The 25,442-nt window shown below is 41.3% G+C and overlaps 2 protein-coding genes across 6 annotated transcripts in view; both read right to left on the bottom strand.

Annotated features, from left to right (window-relative positions):
* Nucleotides 1–530: 530 nt before the first annotated feature.
* Nucleotides 531–5,840, bottom strand: LOC110979267 (uncharacterized). 4 transcript variants are annotated; one of them, XM_022234901.2, is made up of 3 exons: nucleotides 5,576–5,840; nucleotides 5,350–5,405; nucleotides 531–3,803 (listed from the first exon to the last, which is right to left on the bottom strand). In XM_022234901.2, exon 3 carries the CDS (start codon nucleotides 3,599–3,601, stop codon nucleotides 2,273–2,275), a length of 1,329 nt encoding a protein of 442 aa, XP_022090593.2. In that variant the 5' UTR covers nucleotides 3,602–3,803; nucleotides 5,350–5,405; nucleotides 5,576–5,840; the 3' UTR covers nucleotides 531–2,272. The 4 variants fall into 4 exon arrangements, with proteins under 4 accessions (XP_022090593.2, XP_087000118.1, XP_087000123.1 ...); XM_087143992.1 differs by having other exon boundaries at nucleotides 531–3,807; XM_087143997.1 differs by lacking the exon at nucleotides 5,350–5,405 and having other exon boundaries at nucleotides 531–3,807.
* A 2,740-nt stretch (nucleotides 5,841–8,580) lies between these two features.
* Nucleotides 8,581–25,442, bottom strand: part of LOC110979254 (bestrophin-2a-like) — a 58,651-nt gene continuing 41,789 nt past the window's right edge. For both annotated transcript variants that reach the window (XM_022234880.2, XM_022234881.2), the window contains exons 3-9: nucleotides 23,526–23,731; nucleotides 22,653–22,807; nucleotides 20,383–20,460; nucleotides 14,650–14,802; nucleotides 13,941–14,021; nucleotides 13,284–13,435; nucleotides 8,581–12,745 (exon numbers count right to left, since the gene is read on the bottom strand). In XM_022234880.2, the coding sequence (XP_022090572.2) occupies nucleotides 12,214–12,745; nucleotides 13,284–13,435; nucleotides 13,941–14,021; nucleotides 14,650–14,802; nucleotides 20,383–20,460; nucleotides 22,653–22,807; nucleotides 23,526–23,731 (1,357 nt within the window). In that variant the 3' untranslated portion in view covers nucleotides 8,581–12,213. The remainder of the gene's footprint in view (nucleotides 12,746–13,283; nucleotides 13,436–13,940; nucleotides 14,022–14,649; nucleotides 14,803–20,382; nucleotides 20,461–22,652; nucleotides 22,808–23,525; nucleotides 23,732–25,442) is intronic.

Consider the following 25,442-nt stretch of genomic DNA (forward strand, 5'->3'; position numbering starts at 1 on the left):
TTCCTTTCTGCTTCCCAATCTACCGGTATGGCGAAGTCAGGGCACCAGTGTACCAGTGTTTAATTATTTATACACTGTTGGTTTGTTCATTCATCCATGATCATGACTCTATTAATAAATCACCCCCTCCCCCACGGATTGGCCTATAGATCACCCCCTCCCCCACGGATTGGCCTATAGATCACCCCTTCCCCCACGGATTGGCCTATAGATCACCCCCTCCCCCACGGATTGGCCTATAGATCACCCCTCCCCCACGGATTGGCCTATAGATCACCCCCTCCCCCACGGATTGGCCTATAGATCACCCCCTCCCCCACGGATTGGCCTATAGATCACCCCCTCCCCCACGGATTGGCCTTTCCACAGAAACATACACCCAAAGCTGAATGTGAGATAAAAGTACAATGCTCTTTTTTTCAAAGAGATTATGAGCTGCCTATTTTTTTGTGTATTTCACAATGACCTCTTCATTGTCTGGATGGGGAAATTTCCAATATAACATCAAATAACAGCTGTTGACCCAATAATAAACTGCCAAGTTAAGGCAATAAAGTAAGTTTAATTTCATTCAATTTCATTCAAAGATAACCTTTTCCTCTGCTGTTTTTTGTTTACGAGTTGTATCCTTAGTTATAGGTCTCGGGATTTTCTCTATTTTTAATTAACAACCAAATAGCTCATGAAAAATACCTGAATTTTAACGGTGAAGTAAAATAAAATTGGAAAAATGCTAGAATGGTAGTGTTACTTGACAGAAGTCAAAACTGCAAACTTGAGATCCACAGGCATCATCGTGAAGGAAGGAAGTCGTGAAAAAGGAAGTCTTGCTAGCCAAAGACAAAAAAGGGTAACATGGCTGAGAAACATTTATAAATGTACAGGAATACAATCAAGAAAATGCTACAGTAGAAAGTGGTCATTGACAAAGAACTCCTAGGTCAGAATGTTTCCTGAAAGACAACCTTACAAAAACGAAATGAATTTGGAATTTTTCATGATTTGCTACGGTGTATTTTAAAATTCAGATTACGTCCGTTCGGAAATACAGAAGAAAAACTCAAGTCCCATATTTAAAAAGCGGTCATCGCTTTGGTAAAATAAAGTTATTTTATACCTCTGAAACGTATGGTAGGCTGTCAATTTTTTTTAGATTTAAAATTACATGTGTAGCTGCTTTTGCAATGGTGGCGAACCATAGTTCGTCTGGCCAAACCTACGTGGCCTCTACATAATTTATAGCAATTAAAACACAGCCGCACCACGAAAGTACCGAGAAACAAACATATCTATTTCAGGACCAATTACTGATGAATACAGTCTTGAATCCTCCAATTTTGCACACCTAGGAAATTGGGACAAAATAATGCAGTTTTACATACGAGAAAAAAATGTGGGATACACTATTGTCTCCGTTATTTTCCATACTGCCTCGTAAAATTTCCTGCCATGTAAGTTGGAGTTGATCTTGGGATCAACTTACACATGCTGTCAATCACGACAGGATCACTTGAGAATTAATCCTCCCACAAAAACACATTTAAGTTTCTGTGGTCTTGTCTTTCTGTGTCAGACTATAACCTCATGTCTGCAGTGCTAGGAAAATGGTTCATTTCCAACAATCCAAGCAATATTGTTTAGTTTTAGTTATCCCTTGGTGGTGCAGATCTCTCCACTGAAACGGAAATCAAATACATGTATAGGAAAAGCTGCACACAATTGCTGTCAGTAACACCAACCGAAGCAATATTTTTAAAACTTGTCTTAAAATTGCAACGCAGTCTCCGTCTCAAAAATGGTCTAGTTTTTACATTAGGCCCTGTTTTGGGAGCTAGACGCCTTTATATATACTCTAACATTCGCAGGTGGATCTGCTGAGGGCACTAGCCGAGTCATACCCCCCTCTCAACAGGGAAAAACGTTTTTCCCCTAGTTTTTGAAAGAACAGCAATTTGGGACGACTGTGAAATGACCCCAGATTTAGCCTCACCCCTCATATACAGAGAGGCATGAAAAGCAACACACAGAAATTCACAATTTTTTTTTTGCATCCCCAAGAAAATTGGTTCTGTATCCTTCCTGCCATCATTCAAAGTACTCGGAGCCCTCTGTGTAAATTAAATAACACAAGGAAGGATGGGGCTGAGTGTCCCCTTATTGAATGGTTTAATTTGCTGACGGTTTTGGTGTGAGAATGAATCGTATTACGAGCACGTTTTCTCGTGTCTCGTGGTAATATTAATTTTAGAAACAGGTTCATGATGTAATAAAGTTAGTCAGGGTTGTCCTCGGTACCCAGCTTGGCGGGTCCTGTACCCTCCTTCGTTACGCTACTTGTTTCGGAGCCCTCTTCTCGTTCTTGTTCAAACAGCAATCCGGCTGCCCGCAGCTTTTCGAGTTCCTCCCGGGACTCAAACCCCAGCCACTCGTACATCTCGTCAGCTTTGTCGGCGTCGACCAAGTCCCGGGCACGATTGATCGCAGCAACGGGTGGGCCGTCCCCCTTCAGGAAAGGGTTCTCCTCCGCTCCGTAGAACCTTAGCGGTAACATCTGCTGAGGGTAGGGGGCGAGATATGGCCGTGGCTTCTTGGTTTTCACGGAGGGGTGGTCCAATGGTGGGAGCTCGCGCCCGTGGCGTCCGAACGCGTTGCCGGGTCCCGAGGGGTCGGCGAAGTCCATTTTGTAGACACCTTTGCGTCTAGTATGATTGATATTCCGCATGGGCGGCGGGTCTTTCTGGTTTGAGTCTGTACCCTGTAGTTTCTTGGTGGTGCTTGTATTCATGTAAAAAGATCGTCGTCCTAGACCTGAAGGTGGACCGATATCAGCCACTGACTGGTCCTTACTCTTGTCGTTTGTTGGTATTTTACCTGCTTTGCCGGCCCGCAGCTGAGGATCTACCTCGTTTTGGACGGAGCTTTCCCCTTCCTTGCCCAGTTTCAGTTCAGGAAGACGTGCTTTAGGCAGGGGCAATTCGAATTCGGGTTGACCCCTCTCCAACACGGAGGACAATTTACTGACCTCTGCCCTGTCAGTGGAACCCTCGCGATCAATGTCTTCGATGATCTGTCCCAACTTAGCTTTGTTCTTTTGGGTCAGAATTTTGTGTTTGCTGTACGCGTCAGTCAAAGCGATCAGTGACCTGTTGAGGTGCATTTCGTGAGCCATCTTGTTCGCGAACTCTCCCTTCACGTCGCGCCGTATCGACCCCACTGTCCCCCCGGCCTCGGCTTTCAAGTTCCTGCGGACTCGCAGCTTGGGCAGCAACCTGCGTCGGCGCTTCTCAGCCATGGCCTGTTGCTCCCATTCCTTCTCTTCCTCCTCGCACCAGGCCAGGTCCCTCTTCTGTCGCCTCTCTTTGTTCTGCTCCTTCAGCGTCTGGTAGAAATCGAAGCGCCGTAGGATGTCCTTCTTTGCGCGGTTGAATTCAGCGTTGATGAGCTGGTGGGTGACTTCGATGTGTTTGATCTTGCGTTCGCCCTCCAGTTTGAACCCCGAGCGTCTATCGCGGCCTGCGTAGGTCAGTCGGGCGTCCATTTTGAGCATGAGCGTCCGTGGATCGTCTTTTTTCATGTTCAGCTTTACAGAACCTTTTGCCATGGTGGTCACCTGTCAACCATGAAACCGTCTGTGATCTCAATCGAACAATATGATTCCTTTACGTAATGCTGTAGTTATGGTCGTTGCGAGTCCGCCTGCCAAAATGATGATACTTCAGCAACATTTTTGCGAAGTTCACAGATGGAAGACATCTCGAAGATGAGAGCCTAAATGTCTGCGCAAACTTTTCCTTGGCATCGACCTGTCTGGAAAAGAACAAGGGATCGATTATTAATTCCACAGTCTTGTAAAAAATGTTGGGACTTGATGCACATCTTTAATTCGAATCCCCGGATACTGTTTTCACAATTCATATTTTAATCGTCACAACTGCATTAAAATTTGAAATGAACAGAACAAATATTATGTGATGAGGCAATTAAGATCCTCTCCAATTAAGCATTGCATTTGGTTGAAATGTATATCTAAACGGTACTTCTAAACAACGGAGGAATGGCTTAACATTGTACGATGGCGTATGTTGAACACATTTTGGAAGATGAATGCCAAAAACTTTGCCAAAAATTTTGTTCGATAATATACCCGATGATAAAATGTGCAGGCGTTACTTGAAAACATTTTGTGATTTGCATGTGATTCGCTCACACTTTCAAAATGTTCACACCAATGATCGACTCCTCCATAGCTTAAATGTTTCATCGAACAACCAAAAAAAAAAACCAAAAAACAAAATAAGGGGAGCTAGCTTTCCTCTACAGTCTCATTGAACTCAGTGACGCACGACACAAGTGATTGTATCTTGATTCTTAGCCAATTTATCCTTGACAGAAAGAAAAAAACCGGTGAATTCGGTATAGTTGCGTTATGTATTTCAAGCGGTTAACACAGAAGGATAACAGAGAAGGAACTGCCGTACGCAAGGCGACTGTTTTCCATAAGTGTATATATTTCTTTTTACTTCAAAGTGTTCAATTTGACATGTTACAGAATACATGCATAATTTATACCACATAAAATCAGAAAATCGAGGCATGGAAATTTAGTTCGTCAAATAAAGAAATAACCTTTCAGGCACGTCACACTAAACGGTATCGCCAATCGTGTATGAAGATATGTTGGAAATATGCAAGCAAACAATGTAACCTGATTTCGGATGTTGGAGACAGAATTCAGATTAAACGATCGATTTGACCCTTACGGATTTATAGAGTGGCACTGGCTGTGAACTTCATGGTAATATAAAGCACGGAGTTTTGTACAATACTGTCCAACCAAGTCCTTCAGACTTTCCTGATCACCTTGTTTCAACACGAACCTTGCACTATCAGGAATGGGAACAATGAAGAACAAAGGATTGGTAGCTAAAATATCCCTTGTTATAGGCAGAATGGTGTATTAACAGTGCTCTTACTATAAACGAGAGTCGACTGCTTTTTCCAGTAATTGTTAATTTTTTTTCCAAGCAGGGAAAAAATCCTAACCAAGAAAAAACTCAAGTATGGGAAACGCCATTGCCCTATTAAGAATCCCTGTATACCCACATATCCCGGTTTGTCGAAAACTAGTGATTATATTTTCTATCATACCAGAGCATGCTAATCCTATTTCATAGTTAAATGTGTTGGGGGTTCCATCTTCTAATATTGGCTATTACTCCAACACTCAGTTCTGTTATACTTGCATGAGTTGGTTTTTATTCGACTACCGTCACTGTTGGGTAACTGAATCGTTTGGCTTTTTTTGAATTTTATTACTGGCACACTTCATTCGAAAATCGAACAGCCTACCTGTGAAGTTACATCCATGAGGGAGGTCATGATGTCTGGCGTGTGGAGTAGGCCAACTGGAATGAATACGGAGTGAATTAATATTTACGCTGTAACTCTATATGCAACTGTTGCTAGCAACTCTTAAAGGGGCTTTCCTTACGTTGGTTAACCGTGCCTTTGTGAGGGAGTCATGTACCTACCATTGTAACGTGGAAAGCCATTTCTAGTACAAGTAGGAACCTACCTTTAAAACTTTCGGGGAAGTACACGCAGACGGATTTCGTTCCACCCGCGTGGGTTTCCATACCAGTCGGGAACTATAAGTAAACGACACGCTGGGGTTTTCGGACAAAAGCCTGCTGAAAATGTGTCCCTCAAATAGAAAAAAAATAAATAAAAATGCTTTGTTGAATTGCGATGTCTCGCCAATTGAATAGCTATTGTGGATTGGGTAAGCAGTCCCACAAAAGTAACTAAAACAAATTGGAAATGTACCCGGGCTGACGAATTCGCTTTCTGTTTGTCAAGTAATGAGCTGTCTGTGTGGAGTTCATATCCGGGTTTATCGATTGAAACGATCCAAATACGTCACAACGATAACTTCTTAATCCGTTCGTTTTTTGTTGCCCTATCTGGGAGGCAAGCTCACTGAGTCGGTCTTTGCCATAAAAAATCAATTTATCTCATTGAAAGTTAGGATTAAATCAAGCGCGTCTAACGAGCTCTCTTGGACATACGGGCTTCGGTCAACTCAGAGGTCAATGAACTGTTACAAAAATCATCCCTACGGGCAGGCGAATGCGAAAGCGAAGCAAATTTGACGTCACGACAACATTTACTCGAGTTGAAATGCTTTTGCCTTGAGTTCCAACATCGTTGATTAGTTTTGTGCACAACGAGCAACAGTGTGTTCGACCAAAACATTGACAACTCATGCGTGCATGGAACGGCATAGCATATACCCTGAGGTTAATTGTAGGAGATGAAGTCAACTCTTGACATTGTGAAGTGGGATGATAGCAAGACAACCGCACACAAAACCCATTCAAAGAACAAGGCCGCGCGATTTATTCCAGTTGAGATGTAATGGGCTCACAGAAATTGCCGTCAAAAAATATTATTGTTTAGTAATTCAGTATCCAAGGGGACTAGATTGAGGTGACAAGACAGTAAAGGTTGACAACAACAGTGCACAGTAAAAGTATCCGAAATGTTGTGGTGAGATAAATACTGTATGCGGTTCTGATCATATTTCTCTTCTCAGAGGCTTTCTGGCTTTCCGATCGGCGGGAAATTAAGCCCAGTATCCATAAGAGGGCCTACCCTTCAACAACCCAAAATATGTGAAAATATGAACTTGTAATGTGCAACGTTCCTTTTCTGCCAAAAAAACCAAATAAATATACTGTTTCCGTTTGATTCAACCCCTCTTGCTTTTTGGGAAGAAGAATTTAACTCTTAGCAATAACCGCAGGGTTGGGGCTAATCATGGGCTGATTCAGGATTTATCGAGCCCCGAAACATGGTTTTAACCAAATGTGACGTGCCGTCATCATTTCTTTTAGGTGTATTCATGCACAAGCTTAAGTATCGCCATGTTGCACCTTTTCCTAACAAATCAACTGAATACGAACGGTTCAAAATACAGAGCGCCCCCAATATTCATACCCGAAAAAGGTCTTTTCCGTGACCGCGGGTCGACGCTGTTAGGGGTGCAGTCCACTAATTCAAGTGAGAATTTCTGACCAGCTCATTAGCATTAGAAGTGCCCCCGCAGTATCTTTTGAAAAAGGAGATTGTTTGGCCCCAAAAATGGTGAGATTGCGTAAATCGTTGCCAGGATCAACTCCCTGGGTCTTTGAGCTTTCATATGAGAGCAGAAGGGCTACAAACTACGGATTAAAAATGGTCCTAGGTGTCCGAGAAAGTTGAGGGTTGCCACTTGAAAAATGGCTGCAATTCAGAAAAATCACTTTTTGGGGGGTGATTTTGTTTTGTGGGAATAGTTAAAAATGTAATTGGTTAACCCACAAAATATTGAAAAGAAATTGAAAGATAAGTGACCAGACAAGAATTTCATTTGCGTTTCTGAAATCTCAGGGATGTTGGCGTGCATGCTATTGGGCCCTGAACGGTGCTGATTTTATATTGTTTTCAATAGGGCTTGAATAAGTGGACTGTACCCTTAGTGGCAGATTGCCTGCGAAGGATCTCGGTTGAGTACGGTGAACAGGTGAAATCCCGTAATGATCACGGCATCCCCGTGCAGCAGCATGAAAAGGGAGTCGTCAGATAGTTTGTCCAGAAACAGTTGACCTTTTCCCACGAGGCGGTGCGAACTTCCATTGCAGTGATGTTTCAAGGAATAACGCGTAGACCTTTTTTTCATGTGAGAACAACTGCAAAATTTCTGAGACATGTGGCTGCATTTGATACCGAACTGCAAAGAAAGGACACAATTTAAGCTAACAACTCATTTTTGTTTCTGCATATTTCCGGTTTATTTCATTCATATTATGTATTTTTAATATTGAAAGGGATAAAATTGAGCGTTTCTTCAAAACCTTTCCATTGTTTCATGGGGCGATAATAAAAGGATTGTTGACTTTCCACATGCTTACTCCAATGAACTCTCTTAACTATATCAGATAGCTCTCAACATTCACTGTTCCTTTCATTTTGCATTATTTGTGTGTGATTTTCCCGCGCTCTGCTGCTAGACTGTGGAGGTCTTAAAGTTTAGTGTGAAGTCATCCATAACCTCGGCTTTTTTTCTTTTTGATGTTTCACAGCACAAAGCACGGGTCAGTCTCTTTGTGTGCGTTATGGTTTGCATACTTGCGAACGGACCACTTTTTTAAAGGGCGCCTTGCACGGGTGGGTTGAAAAGGGAAGTTACACTGGTAGGAATCTAGATGATTCTTGACTGGCTGTACAGTCACAAATTCGTTTCGATACAGCTTCCCTATGCAAAAAGCAGAGGTAATGGCTAGAGGACATGAACAGAAAGATGAATGGGACCCGGCACGGTAAACAAGAAGATTGACATAAACCGGCGTAACATTGAACGCTCATATAGTTTACGCGACTAAACGTGTCCTTGGTGTTCGTCGGAGAGGAACTATTGAAGGAAATGTAAATTATGAAACTGTGTGCGAATATGGTCTCTCTTTTTTTGGGGGGGGGGTATATGAATTTGTTCCCTTTCAGTGTCCCTGCTTGAAATGGTTTTCCATTGTGGACAAATACTACTCCAAGACTACGTCTAGTGACACTTTTTATTCAGCCATGCGTATACAAAAATTGGCCATTCCTTTGACAGAAAATGGAATATCACGTAGTCCAGGCCAGCTATACCTGTCTCCGCGGTTTGTAGGTGGGTCCTATTACAAATCAAATCACTTATAAATATGAACAACAAACAGCGCAAATCAATCTTGCCCATTTCATGCTATTACGGCTGCCAGACAGATCTCACACAGGTTTGTAAACAACTTAGGACAATGATAAAATCAGCCAACCTCATCTGTACTCACAATTTTACAGCTTAACTGTGAGTAAAGCTGAGGGAGACTCACACTGAGGAGGACGGGTGTTTTCCCCCTTCTGGAGTCCTGATGTTACCCCCAAAGGTTTGTAATGCTTGAATGCTGTGCCCCTCCAAAAAAAAAAGGAAAAACAAATAAACAAACAAACAAACAAACAACCCAACACCCCACCCAACAGGCGTACATGTCCTTTATACTGTACGAAGACCAAATAGGGTGGTACGGGTGTGAAGTTACCACAAGGAGATAAATCTGTGCCCGGTGTTACGTAATCATAAATATTGACGAATCTTAAACAAATTTTTCAAAAATACTGACGGGTCTGTGAGAAGCTATGACTGTGAAATTTTGACGTCTGGCAACCTTAATAATCTCATAGGCCTAGCATCATACATAATATAGCACCAGGTTCCTGCACCTCTAGTCCGTCGATATTGACATTTAAATTTAGTTTGTGTCAATGTCTGTGGTAAGGTCGATAGAAAAAATATATACTTCTACCTCTCAACAAGAATAAAAAAAAAAACCAATTAAACCCTCTGTTCTGAAGTCGAGTTAAATATAAATCACTTTTCACAAAGCTATATGGATAAACAACAGAAATAATGTCATTTTCACAATAAATTCAGAATCAAAAAGATTTTTGTTCACACAGGTAATCAAAATAAATAATGGATCACGTTTAGTAGCCCATTACTTTTTTGGCCTGAGGAGTTGATGCGATATTTCCTCGGCCACAACACAGTGAAATCAGATTAACGTCCAGACCTGACTTGAGCCTCGCCTTATATCCTCACTTAATCTTGAACTTCTCATTTTTTCTTATCTCGGATTCATGCCGAAGGTTTGTGTGTCTGAGCTCGCTAAATCTTTCTTTTGAGTCGAATGAAGCCAATCAAGACCTGGAATATAGTTTGTTCAAATCCTGTTCAAAAGAAACTGAAGTTAAATTTGAATGACGTTGATATTTTGCACAGGTGCTCCAAATTCTTGCTATAAATATTTATTTGTAAACAAAATATTCTGATCCCCTAAATTTTCATGTCACCTTCAAATTACCAGTGTAGCATGGACAATACTTTGGCAAAGATACACCAATCCGAATTAGTAAAGTTAAACGTTTACATGTTCCATGTTATCTTTCTTAGAGGTAGTTACATCAAGGGATAAATTTATAAAATGACTGTCTGAAACCTATTAAAAAGAGGAAAGTTCTATTAAATTTGTAAATAAATATTTTGAACATTTTAGTAGCATAAGAAAAGACTTTTTTTGCATCCGTAGAGTATGCAAGTTTGGTTTTTACACTCACTCCTATACAAAGGTATTGAGGAGCGTATCTTGATTGATGAAGTGATCAATCAAAATCATAAGATTTGGGAGGAAAGCAGATCCCAAGTTTTTAGAATGACCAAAGTGCTGCACGAATTTCAGGTCAACTTTGGGTTAGAATGAGAGCTCAAGTGTAGTCTGGACCAGACTGGGCAACACTGATACAAGAAATCGTATTTTGTTTTCGTTATTACTTTCGAAACAAATGTTAAAATCATATTTTACTTTTGTTTCCAATGATAAAATGAATATTTCCAAGCCAGACAGCTTGAATTAAAGTTGACAGTTTTGTCCCCTATTATTGAGACCGGGCCTACAATAGTCTCACAACTGCAATATTAACGGATCCTTATAGGCCTACTGCATGGCACCCGTATTTCAACTGAAATTTGCAGCAAAAGTGGATTAGTTTGAAACGTTCATGAATTCAACAACTCAACAGAAGACCACCTCGTACCACAGCTGAACATTTTCTTCTTCAACGGCTTATCGTCGCTGTCAATTTGACTTGAGTAAAGTGTAAACTTATTCACACCTTTCGATATTTCCGCCCAAAATGAGCTTTACACCAGTCGTGGAATGAATTTTATTAACCCCAAAGCAGTCCTAAGCATGTATTGGAGCGATGCACTGCAAACTAACATATATAAGCAGCAGATATCCTTTATTGTAGCTCAGAAAGACAACTGCACCCTTCTTCTAGTAAGGCTAATTTGAAGTCTATACTTACACCTTGCGAACGATGTAAATCTGACACTCAACACCGTCTACATGCTTAAGTTAGCCTTTTCACAAGCCGTTGATTCAACGTGTGCGCTTTATATTTATATCCAAGCCTTCACTGTTATTTACGTAACATGGAAAGTTTATGCCTTCTAAACTACCGGTACATTGTTCCTCAGTCATTATTGCCAGTTCAATTTTACACGAGTATTTTTGATACAGCCAAAGGTCCATTACCTACAACGTCACATTTCCTTTTATTTGAATACTTTTGAGTGTATGTGAAATAGCAATTAATATGATAGATATTGTAAGGGAAAATGACGGTATACTTTCGGCCATTCATTTTACATTTAATTATTCATAATATACCAGGTTCAATATATATATATATACTATTACAATTAAAGGTGGTAAAAAGCATGCCGCTGATATAAAATAATCCCACGATGATTTCTGCTTGTCACCATTGTTTTCATGACAGCAAAATGTAAACACTGATGTCCACCTTGGAAAGCCTAATTTGCAAATTGGCAACTGTAGATGCATGAACCCTGTTCTTAAAGTATTAGACGAGAAGGCTCCACGTTGATAGCTAGTAAACACAAAAAGGTCGAATCGTTTTGTTTGAAATGTCTACAGGTTTTTCGTCTACGTTGCTTCTACCAGCGTTAAACAAAAATCATCCAACGAACATGTCCGATGCGATCACGGCCTACCGGTGACCTTGACTAATCCCACGGATAGGCGGCCATGACGTCGTCGCTGTTTCGTGGTTCCTCCCGTGTCCAGCGCTTGAAGACATTGAAAACTGAATCACTGGTGCGACGATGAAGAACTGTAACTCTCGCACTGTCTCAGGAAAGTCCTTCTGAAATCCTGTTTTAAGTCTCACAACAGGCCAAAATGTCCTTGTTTATTGGTGGTGACAGGCGACAGTTCCCCTTCTAAACATGATCGCCCTTGTTCTCAAATGGAGGCATCCTTGCTTGCCTGGAGGCCTCATAAGCGCGAACAGTCTAGAACGAACCATAGGTCAACAGTACCGTCGAGGTATATCGTGGATTTTCTTTGGCGTTACAAGGACGGAGGACACGTCTGCGACACGATTAAGTTCCTTTCTCAAACTGCAGTCGGTACGTATACTTGCAATGCACTAACGCCGTTTAGATTCCGAGTTAAAAACACACATACTTTTAAGGGATGTAATGCACAACTGCTTGGGAGTACTGTTCCAATGGTACACAATAGTCACAAGAGGCTCAAGCTTGTTTGTGGGTCATATTACTGACTCGTTCACCATTTGATTCAAGTCCACCGGATAACTAGAGTTACTCAACGGGGAGCACTCATCGTCCTCCTCGCTGCTGCAGTCCCTGGTGCCACGCTCCTCCTGCCTGGACCGCGAGTTGGAAGAGGGTTCTTCCGTGGCCGCTGCTGCCGATTCGGCTCGGTCTCGCTTGGCTTGAGCCTGGTGGGTCAGGTCCTTTCGCCTCTCCCCCGTCGATCGGCTGAGCTTCTTGGGCGGCACGGCCAGTTCCTCTGGCGGCCTGGGTCCCGTTTGGAGGTTGGACGGCATAAAGGAGCTGTATGCGGGAGGCGGCCGCTTGAAGTTGGAAAAGTTGTTGCTCCCGGTCTCTCGGCCTCCATCGTCGTCGTTGGGGGAGCTGTTTCTCTCGCTGGAGACGTCAGGGTGGCCGTCATTGTTCTTCTTGAGGCTGTTTGTGTGGAGTTTGCATGTCATTACCTCGTCTTCCTCCGTGAAGACTTTGTGGGGCATACACGTGAAGGCCATATCCCTCCGTGATAATCTGCACAGCATTACAGAAAGCTGGTAATTTATTTGATTTGAAGACGGCGATTTAAAAGCAAGGACGCCATTTTATATCGAAAAACCAAAATCACATTTAACTTGGATGAGTACTTATTTCAGAACTCTTTTAAAACCCCTAAATTAGCTCGACATTACCATCAATAATCCAAAGAGTAATACATGCGTATCCGAGTAAAAAGAAATTTCACTATAAAAAATTAATAGAAAATACATTTTATTCCACTGGATAATTTTCCTTCTAAAGTCGTCATGTCCCGTAGTTTTAATCGTACAGTTGTGAAGTTTTTACTCTTTCGAAACATTGCTTCAGAACGTAATCCCTTATTATTCCTTTAAAAACCTCCAAACAATTGCCAATGAGCCAGCATTCCAAAGTGCCCAAAATGAAACGCGTCCGTGGTCATTCGAGGGCTTTGTTCCCAAATGACCTTGCTTTATTGAAATACCGAACTGGCTCAATCATTCAGTACCTTTACATTACATCTGTAAAAGCGACTGGACTTTAAGTTACCTACCGCACTTTGCTGGCAGAGCCTTGCCACGGTTTGCCCTTGTTTTTGACGGCGGCGTTAGTGTAAGGAATGTCTGGTACGGTGATATCAAAGTGTCGGTCCCTGACAATGGGTAGACTGATTTCGTAAAGATCGTCCACTGTCAGAAAGCTGATCTGTAGTGGATAAACGTGGGAAACACTTAAAAAAATGGACGACCGAGCGGCTAAACTAGTCTTAATGATTTAGGTCAAGGTGTCATGTGAAATTCAGACTCTCGTAAAATCAGTTTCTTGTTCATTATTATGAACTCAAAGCCTCGCAGCCTAAAAATGACTGGACATAATGCGCAGTCAAGGGTCACTCTGTCATACGATGCAAATTCCACACTACACGTCAACCCCAAAGTTTCTTTCCTTAAATAAATTGGCAGGGTAGTAAATCCGGTCCATTGCTCAAGTTAATGCGTGCATGCTGACTTTAATCCCTCCGCCCACTTCACATCTTTCAAAAATCCTGCATCGACTACTGGTATTTCAGCATGGTTCGTAAAATTACACCCGTTCACCAACTAAAGGCGACATTGCTGGTCCACATAAAAAAATGAAATTTGTGACAAAATAGAGTCACGCCAATAATTTTGGTTCCCTTTTATTTCAAATCGACAGCAGGCATATTTACCTGAAGGTTTCTATCAACAATGAAATTCATATCAAAGTCGTCGTCATCCTCGCCGAACGGGTTCATTAGATTCTCTGCTACCTTTTGAGAAACAACACACAGAATCCTTTTGGGTCAATATAGTTATATTAAAAGAAACTTTGATCCGGTTAGTTAATCCTGTATTTTGCCTAATAAGTGTCCTTGGACATAAAATTAAGTTACTCAGCAGCTGTTAAGGTGCCAACATATAAAGTGGTATTCTTGTCTTCACCTTTCTGTCCTTGCAAGTAGGTAACTTTCTAGTGATGTCCATCGGAAGGTCAACTTCAATCCGAAAACCAAGTAATAGGCCTATGCTTTTGGGTTTGTCGTTCAGCAAAGCATCGTCTCAGAGTCATCAAAGCACTTCTAACGAGCTTCAACCCGTGCACATTTAACACCATTATTTGAGTACAGACACCTTTTTGCAGTCATTGAAAAATTATTCGTTTCAAGCTAATTCTGTGAAGCCACAAGAATGCACAAATCAACTGGAGGGCAGATTTTAACACGTCCATATATACCGTAGACTTCTCCATAAATCAGTTGAACTGAACATTGCCATTATGGTCGTGTTACTTGTAGCAAAAGCAAAAACTGCTGAAAGTGGTCTCATAGAATCTTGAAATTCCTCGTCAATCAGGAAAAATGAACATTCCCACACAAAGGAAAATTTCAGCGAGCCTACCTTTAGCCATCCTACGTAAAACACAAATTCCAGAAGCGTAAATCCCGGGAAGTACAGGTCTATCGTGTGTCCTTCAAACTTCTCGTTAGGATCCAGATACTGTCTGCCAAGTAGACAGGCTACGAAATAACTATACGTTGCTATGGTAACGACCTGAAATAAAGAAAACAAAATATATAAATTTGGGGGGCAAATAGTAAACCAGGTGGAACATCCAACTATCAGTTTGTAAGGTCATGAACTTTCGTCTTTGATCCATTCCAGCCGTTGAAAAGTTGCAGTGTGAGTGCTTTCTGAGGTCTTGGAAAACACGATTTGACACGGGTATCCCGTAATGATAGAGGGCGCAAGACCGGCTACCTGACAACGACTGATAAAGCTGCTAGCTGTTGGCTGCCATAGACGTATGCGTTAATGCTAGAACTAGAAAACTGCCTGTACGGCTTCTGCAATGCGACCATGCACAAAATAATCTGGAAGAATGTCAAGAGCCCTCAAATGTCACCAAATCTCAGCAATCCAAAGGTTTTCATTGTACCGAAACGTGCTCTCAAACACATCAAGTAAATTTCGGTCTTTAAACTCTCATAAACAGCCAGCCTAAGTATGTCAGTATTAAACTATTCACCACACAACGCAAAAACTTACAAATGGTGTAAAATAAAAGATAAAGAAGAAGAGAGTTTTTTTCATGGATATAAATTACTTGTTTTCAAACTGCGCACCTACCCCTCCTCTTACCAACACAATGGTCGGCCCAATGCATTTTCTAACTGTAATATAATTTGAACTATATTCCTGAAAGTGGACGATCAATCTTTATTCAATTAGCCCAGGGGTGACCTAAAAATAAAACCAGTGAGCAGTGGAAAATGCCAGACGCATCGTCTATATTCCGGGGAGCAAAGACACCTACTCGACATTCTCACTAACATCGTAGGATTGGATGACAAAACGAGCCACGTACTTTATGCATGAACTTTATGTGGGGAAGTGAACCTTTCAAACCTAAATTAGGACATTTCTGCGACTATTTCTGTCACAGAGTCACAGATAAGCTTCGTTTATATATAAGAAATGTTTGTTGAGTGAAGAAATTTAAAGGTTTATAAGATTACGAAATCAACCCTCCAATATTTTTTTCAAACGGACATCGGTCACTGCGGACTGAAAAATGACCGCGATCGATGAACCAAATATTCGGGGGCGGGGCAAACTTGTTTGTGAGGGTAGGGGGATTTGGAATTTTGGCATGTAAATTTTTACGGCCTTTCTGAGTGGTGAGGCCAAGGGCATAAAAAAGAGCGAATTCCTCTTTTCCTGGGGGGGGGAGGAGAGTAAACTTGTTTTTGGGGGGGCCCGCTAATGGGTCATTAGGGAGACATTCCCGTTAGAACGTGCACAAATTTTTTCCAACTTTACTGTCCCATAATTCAATATTCCCTAGTCTGATCTGAACCACACTTTGTATGTTTTCAATTAACACCCTAATCTAGCCTCCTTCTGGTAGTTTGAAAATAGGGAGACACTGAAATGTCTCCCTAAAAGTCTCCCTAATGCTGAAAATTGTACAAAATGTCTCCCAAATGACCTATTTGTAAATATAAACTAGACTAAAATTCATCATCTCTCATTATTTATTCACATTGTTAGCTCCTGTTTTGAGGGACGGCACCACTGCCGCATCCTTGGATCCACTGTAGGTTGAAGCTTCATTTGGGGGGCTTTTTACACGCTTTTGGAAGGACCGAAACAGTCTGAATTCTCTTTCTCTAATTATGTACAAAAATGCTCCATTTTTGGCGAGCTTCATCTTTTAAGTTTTTGGAGTAACTTTATTCAAAATCTTCAACGTAAAACTATCTAAAAAGAGGGTCTAGTATTTTATAAGGTAGAAACCACGCATGTTTACTTGTTGGATGATGCAAAAATGCATTGTTTGTTTGTCATCCTATACCGTGCACTGCAAAAACTCAGGTTTAAATTTAACACCCCCAGTGTTATCAAAGGACTACACCAACACTTTTCACTGGTGTTAAAAAGTTCGGTGTTATTTGGTGTTACTGTTAACACCTTCCAGTGCATTGTAACACTGTGTGGAAAGTAACACCAGCGGTGTTAAACTAACACCCTATACTGTGGTCATTTGATAACACCAAAAAGTGTTGATTTTAACATCACAGTTTTTGCAGTGTGATGCAATGCACGTGGTACATGTCGGAAAGATGCATAAAATTTGAAAGACAAACATATACTAAGCCTGCATTTCACATCTAAAGATTATTCATTACAATATACACGTAACGCATGTAGCGTCTATATAGTTCAATAGTGGGTTCGTAAGATCACATTTAAAGGACCGTGTAAATATCTATTTCTTTTGATTGAATCAAACAATAAAGAGAAGAGTCGTGTTCTACCAATTTGGGAAGATGTCCTCCAACCTCAAAATTTGTTGTCGGAATCGTTAAACACTTCACAGCGTATCCATGAAATTGCCACAAGTCAATCAGCCATCTGATTCAGGTTTAGAAATGAATTCTGAACATAACATCATGTATTATAATTCGTTCATCTGCAGTAAGAAAGCATACCAGTTCAAAATGTCACGGTGCGTGTTGCTTTTACTAAACGAAGTAAGCCTATATGCAGAATTATTTGGAAGCTAATTTCTGATTAACGACTGCTTATATTAAATCGCTTTATCCATATATAAAAATATCTGAATGCTTTTATGGGTAATAGCATGTATATGTATTACTGCTTTAATTCCCCAGCAATGTTCAGCCTAATATGCAATTTTGAGATGATGTCATCATTTTCAGCTAGCCCTTTCAGAATGCTTCATTACCCGCGACAAATCCAATGCGTTATGCCTGTTTTTCTTGTGCTGGAGTGTACGCCAGTTATCATCGCAACGGGGAGAAGGCCCGTACCATTTACGGCACATTGATGCTCGTGAATGGCTTCCCTGCGACCTAAATACATGTCTAATGACAAAGCATGGCTTTTCGTCATCGCGTCGCTACCTCGGCCTTCATATGCTGGGGGGGGGCTTTTGGCGAAGCGCTGAACTGATGGTGATGTGGACAACGAGAATGCATCATTCTTAATTTGGGCTAGTATTTCCGTGGCGACATTTCCGTGGCAACACTGCCCCTATCCTGACAAATCGCAGGCGTGTATAGATGGTTAAATATTTCAGTATTTTAAATTTTTGTTCCCAACAATAGACGAAGGACTGACGATGGTCATATTATTAGACCTCTAAAGTATTACACGGATGTTTTTCATAATCATTTTCTGATTCATTAGCTGAACCAATGCTCCGAGAATGAAACATGGAATAATAGTCAGGAATGGTAACTGTTTTGAGCAGAGTCAGTGGCAAATCTTTTCAAGCAACAGTTTTGGGAAAACTGGTATATGGGTAAGATATGCATTTGTTGCAGATTCCTCACGAGGTAACAAAGATAGGCCCTAGTTGGTTTGGGGATTGATTCAAAATATGATTCCTTTCCTAAAAGTTGTCCAGCTTCATTTTTGTGATCCTTTTGGGTTACATTCTCTCATATTTCCAGGTTCTGATTCAATGTCTCTTTTCACATTATTTTGCCTTTTTTTACACATCTAGAGAGACGATTCTTCATTCGAAGGTTAGTGATGGTTATATTCAATTTTTTTTCAAACAGTCTGAAGCCCTTCTCCTTCGACATTACTAAATTAGTAAACGCCGTTCCTCTCATCTTTGGGTACTACTACCCCATTCCCTCTCCGTCATTTTCTTGTCATCTGCTCAATGGTATAGTGGTCAACATGCAACATTACTCGGCCGGCATCAATGCCACTCGAACAGGAATGACTCCATTCAAGCGCGTCATTACTTTGGAGTTCGCGGGAAATTCTCACGGATAATTTTTGGTCATCGAATCTTCAGTTGCGTTTAATTCATAAACAACCAGCGCAGTCCAGTTTCAATATCATACATCGGGGAATGCAGTCAAAAGTCGATTCAAAAGTAACAAAATACAACTTAGAAGGAGAATACAAGTGAGTGCCCTTCAAGTTTAATGTCTGTGACCATCATGCCTTCCTCTGCATGTCACAATGACGAAATTGTGAAAAAATTGCTATTAAATGGTGCGGCGAAGGACGACTCTGCTTTCTGAAAGACATGGTTTGGCGGTTAACGAGACACAATTGAACTGAAAATGAGCGCTCCTGGTCTGAATTTAGTCGACAACAAATCAAACTTTGTGACAACGACGAAAATAACATTGCAGGAGCACAAATCGATTGTGGAAATACAAATCACTGAATGGGAATGTTAAGGTTTGTTCAAAAGACGGAAAATCAAAAGCAACATGCTGGGAGTGGACAAAAACAGAGCTAATCAAAGAAGTAGCAGATTTCAAAGCATGGAATTTATATCTTTTAACACTGACCCCTTTCCATCTCGAATCGGCTGATTGACACACTAATATGGTCATCATCACAGCATTATAACAAGCAGCAGACGATCAAATGAAGAAAGAAGCAGGCATTTAATCTCATCTCAAAGTCACGGGCATCATTGAAAAATATATATGCTGACGTATATCCGATACTAATGGCGTGGCGCACGTAGTGGAGCCCTGTTTAATCTGTGGATCTGATCGCCTTCGCGTTTGCGGCTAGAGGGAGTTGTTTTAATGCGGCAACTGAGTACTTCGTGAAAACATTGTCCTGGTCTCATCATTTATCTTCGGTTCCACAATCGCCAGCTCCGGTTTTAATATCGTGCGTTTGTTTCGAAAACACCCTGGGGACGTTGAAGTGTTTTCAGAGGCTCAAATATCAAATAAGTACGGCACCTGCGACGTATCTTCGTCTTTCCTCCTCTTTTCACCTCAAGCCCCGCCCTCGTCTCAGGGATTGACTATGTGGTAATACACAGTCTTTGGTTATTATACCGTGTGCATTACATGACCCAAAGCCAACTCCTTCACACATCATGGACTCCTAAACAGATTCATTGTCTCCGTTGTGTTTACGTGTATATTTAATATTGTTCCATAGGCCTAGACGTTTTAATGCAAAAGCTTAACGAGGTTATTTCCTCGAATTTCCTTTGAAAAGCGTCATTTATACCTTACAGAAGTTATGCACCGCAGCCATCGACCTGGCCAGTGTTTTTGTTCCACAGATATACACACAATTAGACCTTTTGTGCGTTTCCCTTAAAACAAAAGCACTGACCGGGAAGATGGCTGCCGAGCATAACCTCTGTAAGTCACTCTAAAGTACTTGTTCCAAAGTATATAGGCCTTCACAGTATCGATGGTTAATTTTATCAGAGAGCTGTTAAACATGAGGTTATATGATTTTGGTGGAAAGCAGCCTAAATTTACCACAAGGTAATGTCAATATTCGCTCTGGTCATAAATTACCCATCTTGAATCCAAAGCGAGGCCACCCTGATAAAATTTTGGTTCGGGGATTTATGTTGTATAAGAATGAAAATAATGGAAACGACGCAAATTACAGATTAACATAATTTTGCCCTGATGACTAATTCTAAACCGTAGATTAAAAAGTCACGTCATCTTTTTGACCCAAATGAAGGGTATTTTTGAAAACGAGGCGAACCCTGCAATCATTTACCAAAAAGTAAGACCCCTAGCGTCTTTTAGATCATGGAATCACTAAAATGGATTCAGGGAGGCTAATCTAAAAAAGCCATGTCTCACTCACCTGTGTATACACCAGAGGTACAATGATCCAATCAAAGCCGTATAGTTCATCGCATTTGTCACGAAAATTATTCAGCTCCTAGAAAAAAAAGTAAGGAAAAGGTCGATGAGGATAAACTGATTTTGTAGTAAAACTCCTTAATTTTGAGGAAGAAAATGTTTTTGAGGTGTTGGAGGTAATTCCTAGTTGAAAGCCTGTATCCCAAATAGTCTGCTGCATTAAACAGTTATCATCCATATAGTGATATATGATAATTTATGTTTGGAAAAAAACCCAAACCGAGCCTTATAATTTATTACTTCGTCAACCAGGCACAAACAATCTCTCTCAGATAGCCGATTATCTCCGCTGAGGTCACGCAGCTGAACGTCAAATGTCAATTTGACGTGCTGAAATGGGAGCCTGGGGATGATTACGAATTTATTACTTTCCAGCAGAGTCGCATTTCGACACGTACCGGGAGGTCCAAAGCGCGTTCGAGCGCTTCGCAAGAGGCTCATCATTGGCCGGGGATTCGGCAGGCAACCCTGCAAAAATTACCCCAGAATATGATGCAATACAAGTTGTTAAGAACATCGCGTCGGCAATCGATAAGCTCGGAAAAGGGGAAGTGACGCCCTCACAGCGCCACCATAGCAACGATCTCACATAAAATTTCTGCAATTGCAGTGGAAATGCAGAGTGAAAGACTAGCTCAGTCAGATTGACTGAGTGACATACTAGAGTGAATGACTTGGTTTTAAAGTGCACAGTCGCTTCCAAATACACTTGTATACTTTATTCCAAGTGGCTCATTTTGCACTGGAAGGAGATACAGTAAAGACTTATTGTTTAAACAAACTAAATGATGCCGTCAGGGTTGGCCTGGCCCACAGATGTTTAAACGAGACTTATTTGCCCATTTTTTAAAATCACAATTATTTCTTGGAGCCTAATGCAACATCATAGTTCATGGAGTTATCTTTCTTGTTTTGGCAAAACAACTCTATTCAGATTCCGATGAAAATGAGACAGATATGTCATATTGCCAGTCTTTTGTCACGGGTTGCATTTTGCGTTACTAATCCGCAAACTTCACGCGCGGAAAACGCAGGGGGGGGGGAGAAAGAAAAGAAAAAAAAGAAAGAAAAAAAAACCCAAAACGAAATGGAAGTAGGTCCTTTGTCCTGCAGGACACTTGCAGGGAAATCACCCCAAGGGAACACGCCGACACGCACGACTTCACTGCACTTGGTGCCCTGATCTTGTTTGTCTCGGGACGAATCGCTACAGAAGAGGCATGAAACTTGACGATCTCACAAATATTTATTTGCCGTGACGGTGAAAGTACACCTTATAGCTGAAGAGTGCGATAGAGCTGTCAATGTTTTATCTCCGCAAAGAGCAGTAATCTTACCAACTCCCAAAAGCCTACCGTGACGATACATGGATCAACAACATTCCAGTTGCGTATAAAGGAGGGTGTGTGTATAGACTAGCCATAAGGCCAATAAGATAGACGAATTGGAAGTACGATATTCCGCTGAAGAAAAAACTAACCTCTTTTCAAAGTTTCAAGACCTGATATTGATAGACTTTTTGACCAAAAAAGTGACTATGGAAGCTAGGCAAATCTTTTGAATATTTTATTTCAAAGGTCGCATTTGTAATAGTGGAATTACACTTTGTACTTTCACTTCACTGTCTGTAAAAGTGTGTCGTATTTAAGGGTGGTAAACTCTACTTTGTTCATAAGCCAGTATCCCACAAAAGAAAACCTTACAAAGAAACAATAGAGTACTATTGACCAGCATATGCATACGTTCTTGATGTGCATGATTTGCTAACAAACATTGAGGTCTAGTATTCCTCACAGTAATAACAATGATCATGCGCCATTTGCCTTGACGATAATGTCTGCTGCCACCAACCGATTCACAAGTCTCCAATTAGACTGAAGACAGTGTTCAATATCAACTACCTTTCTGTTGTACGCCTTCCAATCCGCGTTGGATATCACGATGAACGAAGTCCAGCTACCTGCGTTCACTTAAACTTTACCTCATTAACGGCGTGTCGCGAAAGTCTAGGAAGATTTTCAGAGTATGCAAACGCGAGAATCACAATTACGGCCCACGTCCAACTCTCATTAAAAATTATGACATCACAAGTTAAAGTCTCCTTATCAAACTTTGATTGCTGAGGGTTATGAAATCAATGATTTCGTATAAACCATTCTATCAAGCATATATGGGAAGCAGTGTAATTAACCGCTAACTTTTCATACTCACATCTACTATGGTTTTCATGGCCGGATCGCTGACTATCCGGCCTTGTTTTCTCGTCATCCGTATCAGGTTGACGAACCACACACAGGGAACCCAATATTTGGGATGGGTGGACGGTAGATCCTTCAATATATTCTTTTCCTCTTCCGTAAGTATACCTGCAATGTAGATAAACAGAACCAGATGAGGTGACCCAGGTCAGAGGTCAAGTTTGCCCAGTGGAACAGTTCCCTCGCCCCATCTTGGCGACCAACTTTCTCACTTTCAGGTGTGGAAATTCGCTCTGATCAATACGGTTAGAAGGAAATTCATTTAATCCAATTCCTACTTCAACGATTTCGTCTTAAAATCTATCTTTGGGGGACTTTTCACTGTACATTAATTGGTCTCTGTAGTGCTGAATTAAAGTAAATGTAGTGAGTAGAATCGGACATTGGTAGATATAGGGAAAATTCACACTGTGGGAAAGTAGACCAGTTTTGAACCCCTTCTAGTCCGGCCGGTGGGCTGAGAATGTTAGTCCACATTCCACTTTGTAATTTTCATCCATCCTGGTGGTCTCGTCAGGCCTACTCAGCTAAAATCCCTTAGAGGAACCCTTTCCAGAAAAAAGGAAAAACAAACATCCATCTGTGAATTCGTGCGCGCACATCACGTCTTCCATTTTGTAGAATCTAGGGCTCGATTATTTCAGTCAGCCATTCCATTACATCGGTAAAAGCGTCTCTATAATAAATAGCTTCCAGCGAGAGTGTAGGTAAACAAAGTAACATTAACAGCATGGGTTAAACATGAGAGGGGCTCGCTGGGGTAACATTTTACCTCAAGTTCTGTATCATGAAATGCACAACGTTGAGCGGCTGAATCGGCTCATACCTGCTTCTACGATATGTGATAGCGTTGGGAAGCGCTTCTTGACCCGCTTGCTACCAGCACGGAAGATCATGATAGCGGACAGGTTGACGTAACGCACTAGAGTCCGTCGTATGATCCGGGCCTCTTCATCGTTTCCTAGCACGTGAGCGGCGACGTTGTACACCACCCGGTCCGGCCAAGGAATCGCCTTGAACTGTGTCCACCACCTGAGACATGCAATGGAGTACAATGGCCACTCATTTGGATCAAATCATGACCAAAACAGTGAAAACCAATCGTAAATATGAGCTTAGTTGTCAATGGCAGGCATTTACCAATAACGCGCGCGTCTGAGACACACCGGGGGCATCACATGGCACATACAGTATATGCAAATACAAATTCCCTTTACGCAGGCCATACGCATACGCTACGATCAGAATCCCTTCCGCTCTAGTGCAGTTCGGCAACCATATTAAGAAACCATTACCTCGGTGGCACAACCATTGGTAACAGGTGGTAGGTGCGCGCACGTGCCATGCCTCTTCGACCAACAGGGCGTCGTGAATTGCCAAATGCACGCGCGTCAATCCAATAATTCACCTTTTAGTGCGGCGCAACCGCAGTTATGGCGTCGCAAAACTACGGATGCCTTTCAATAACCACATTTGGGACCGAAGTTGGGATAAGGTGATTTCCAACAAAGTTCAACAATTAATCTTTTGATCATTTTCTATTGCAGGTTACCTAAGAACATCAAAAAATGGTGCTCTTCAATTGCGCAGCCGGTATTTAAGACTACACTACTGTCATTTGTAAAGCCAATTTGGAGAAAAGCAGCTAAAATCCTTTTGAGCCGATGTTTTTTCAAAAATGATTCCACCATGACATGTTTCCATGTTAACAATGTTGAAAGGATGAGTAAACAAGTGTTGGACAAGTTTCACCCACGTTTGATCGACCTGAGGGCATATAGCTTCAAGGACTACCCCAAAATGCCCTGAATCTGCCCTATTCAGGGTTCCAAATAAGTTTAGAAATCGGTTTTTTCCCTTCTTAATCATTAATCAGAAAACCGCTAGATTGCAAGACTGCAAGACCGATTTGAGTGGGGGGAGAGCCTAGCTCAACAATTTGGTTCGCATTAGCAATTTTGCAAAACCTACCCTTAAATTACTAAAACTGGCCGACGTGGGGCGGCACACAAAACACATTTTGAATCTGTGCTTAAAGCACCAACTGCACCAGGACTATAGAGATCGACTGACATATTACAGAGATATAGACTATTGTGATTGTATTCTGGATATTGCGGCGTTCCATCAAGTGCTAAGTCTGTACCTATTGAGGCACTACATTTTGGGTGGCACTACACATTCAGTGGGGATACCTTGAAAACAACTTTGTATTTATCCTACACAGGTTTTGCCTTCTTTGCAAAGTTTCATTGGAAAGTTGTGAAGCCTCTTAGGGAGGTTTTGTTTTACAGCTGAACTGATTTACCAGGAACTCTCTAAATGATTGATAGAGAAAATTACTGTCAATGGAATAAAAGCACACGATTTCGCAATATCAGTATTAAGGTCTCATCGCTTACATTACTAATTAATACGACTCCTCTCTAAAAAGGGCTGAAATGTTGGTCAATAAATGAGAATTTCTGTTTGCCCGAAGCTTAACAAGACTTTAATTTTGTCGGGGGGGGGTCGGTCGTTTCCTGGAATTGCTGTAAGGATATACACAATGTGTACTATAATCTGAAACTTCTATCAGTACATGTACGTGAGAAAAATTAAGGAGAACTACCTTCAGTGCGCTCATGAAGAAAGCAAAATGTACTCCCATAATCAGCCATTATAATAACTCTTAATCGTGTGATATTGGTTTTCCCAATAAATAATACAGGAAACAGGCCTCCTTCAAATTTCAGCATCTGAC

The sequence above is a fragment of the Acanthaster planci genome, linkage group LG01 (genome assembly GCF_054643075.1).
Source record: "Acanthaster planci isolate LZ-2023a linkage group LG01, COTS_SCS, whole genome shotgun sequence".
Taxonomy (NCBI): domain Eukaryota; kingdom Metazoa; phylum Echinodermata; class Asteroidea; order Valvatida; family Acanthasteridae; genus Acanthaster; species Acanthaster planci.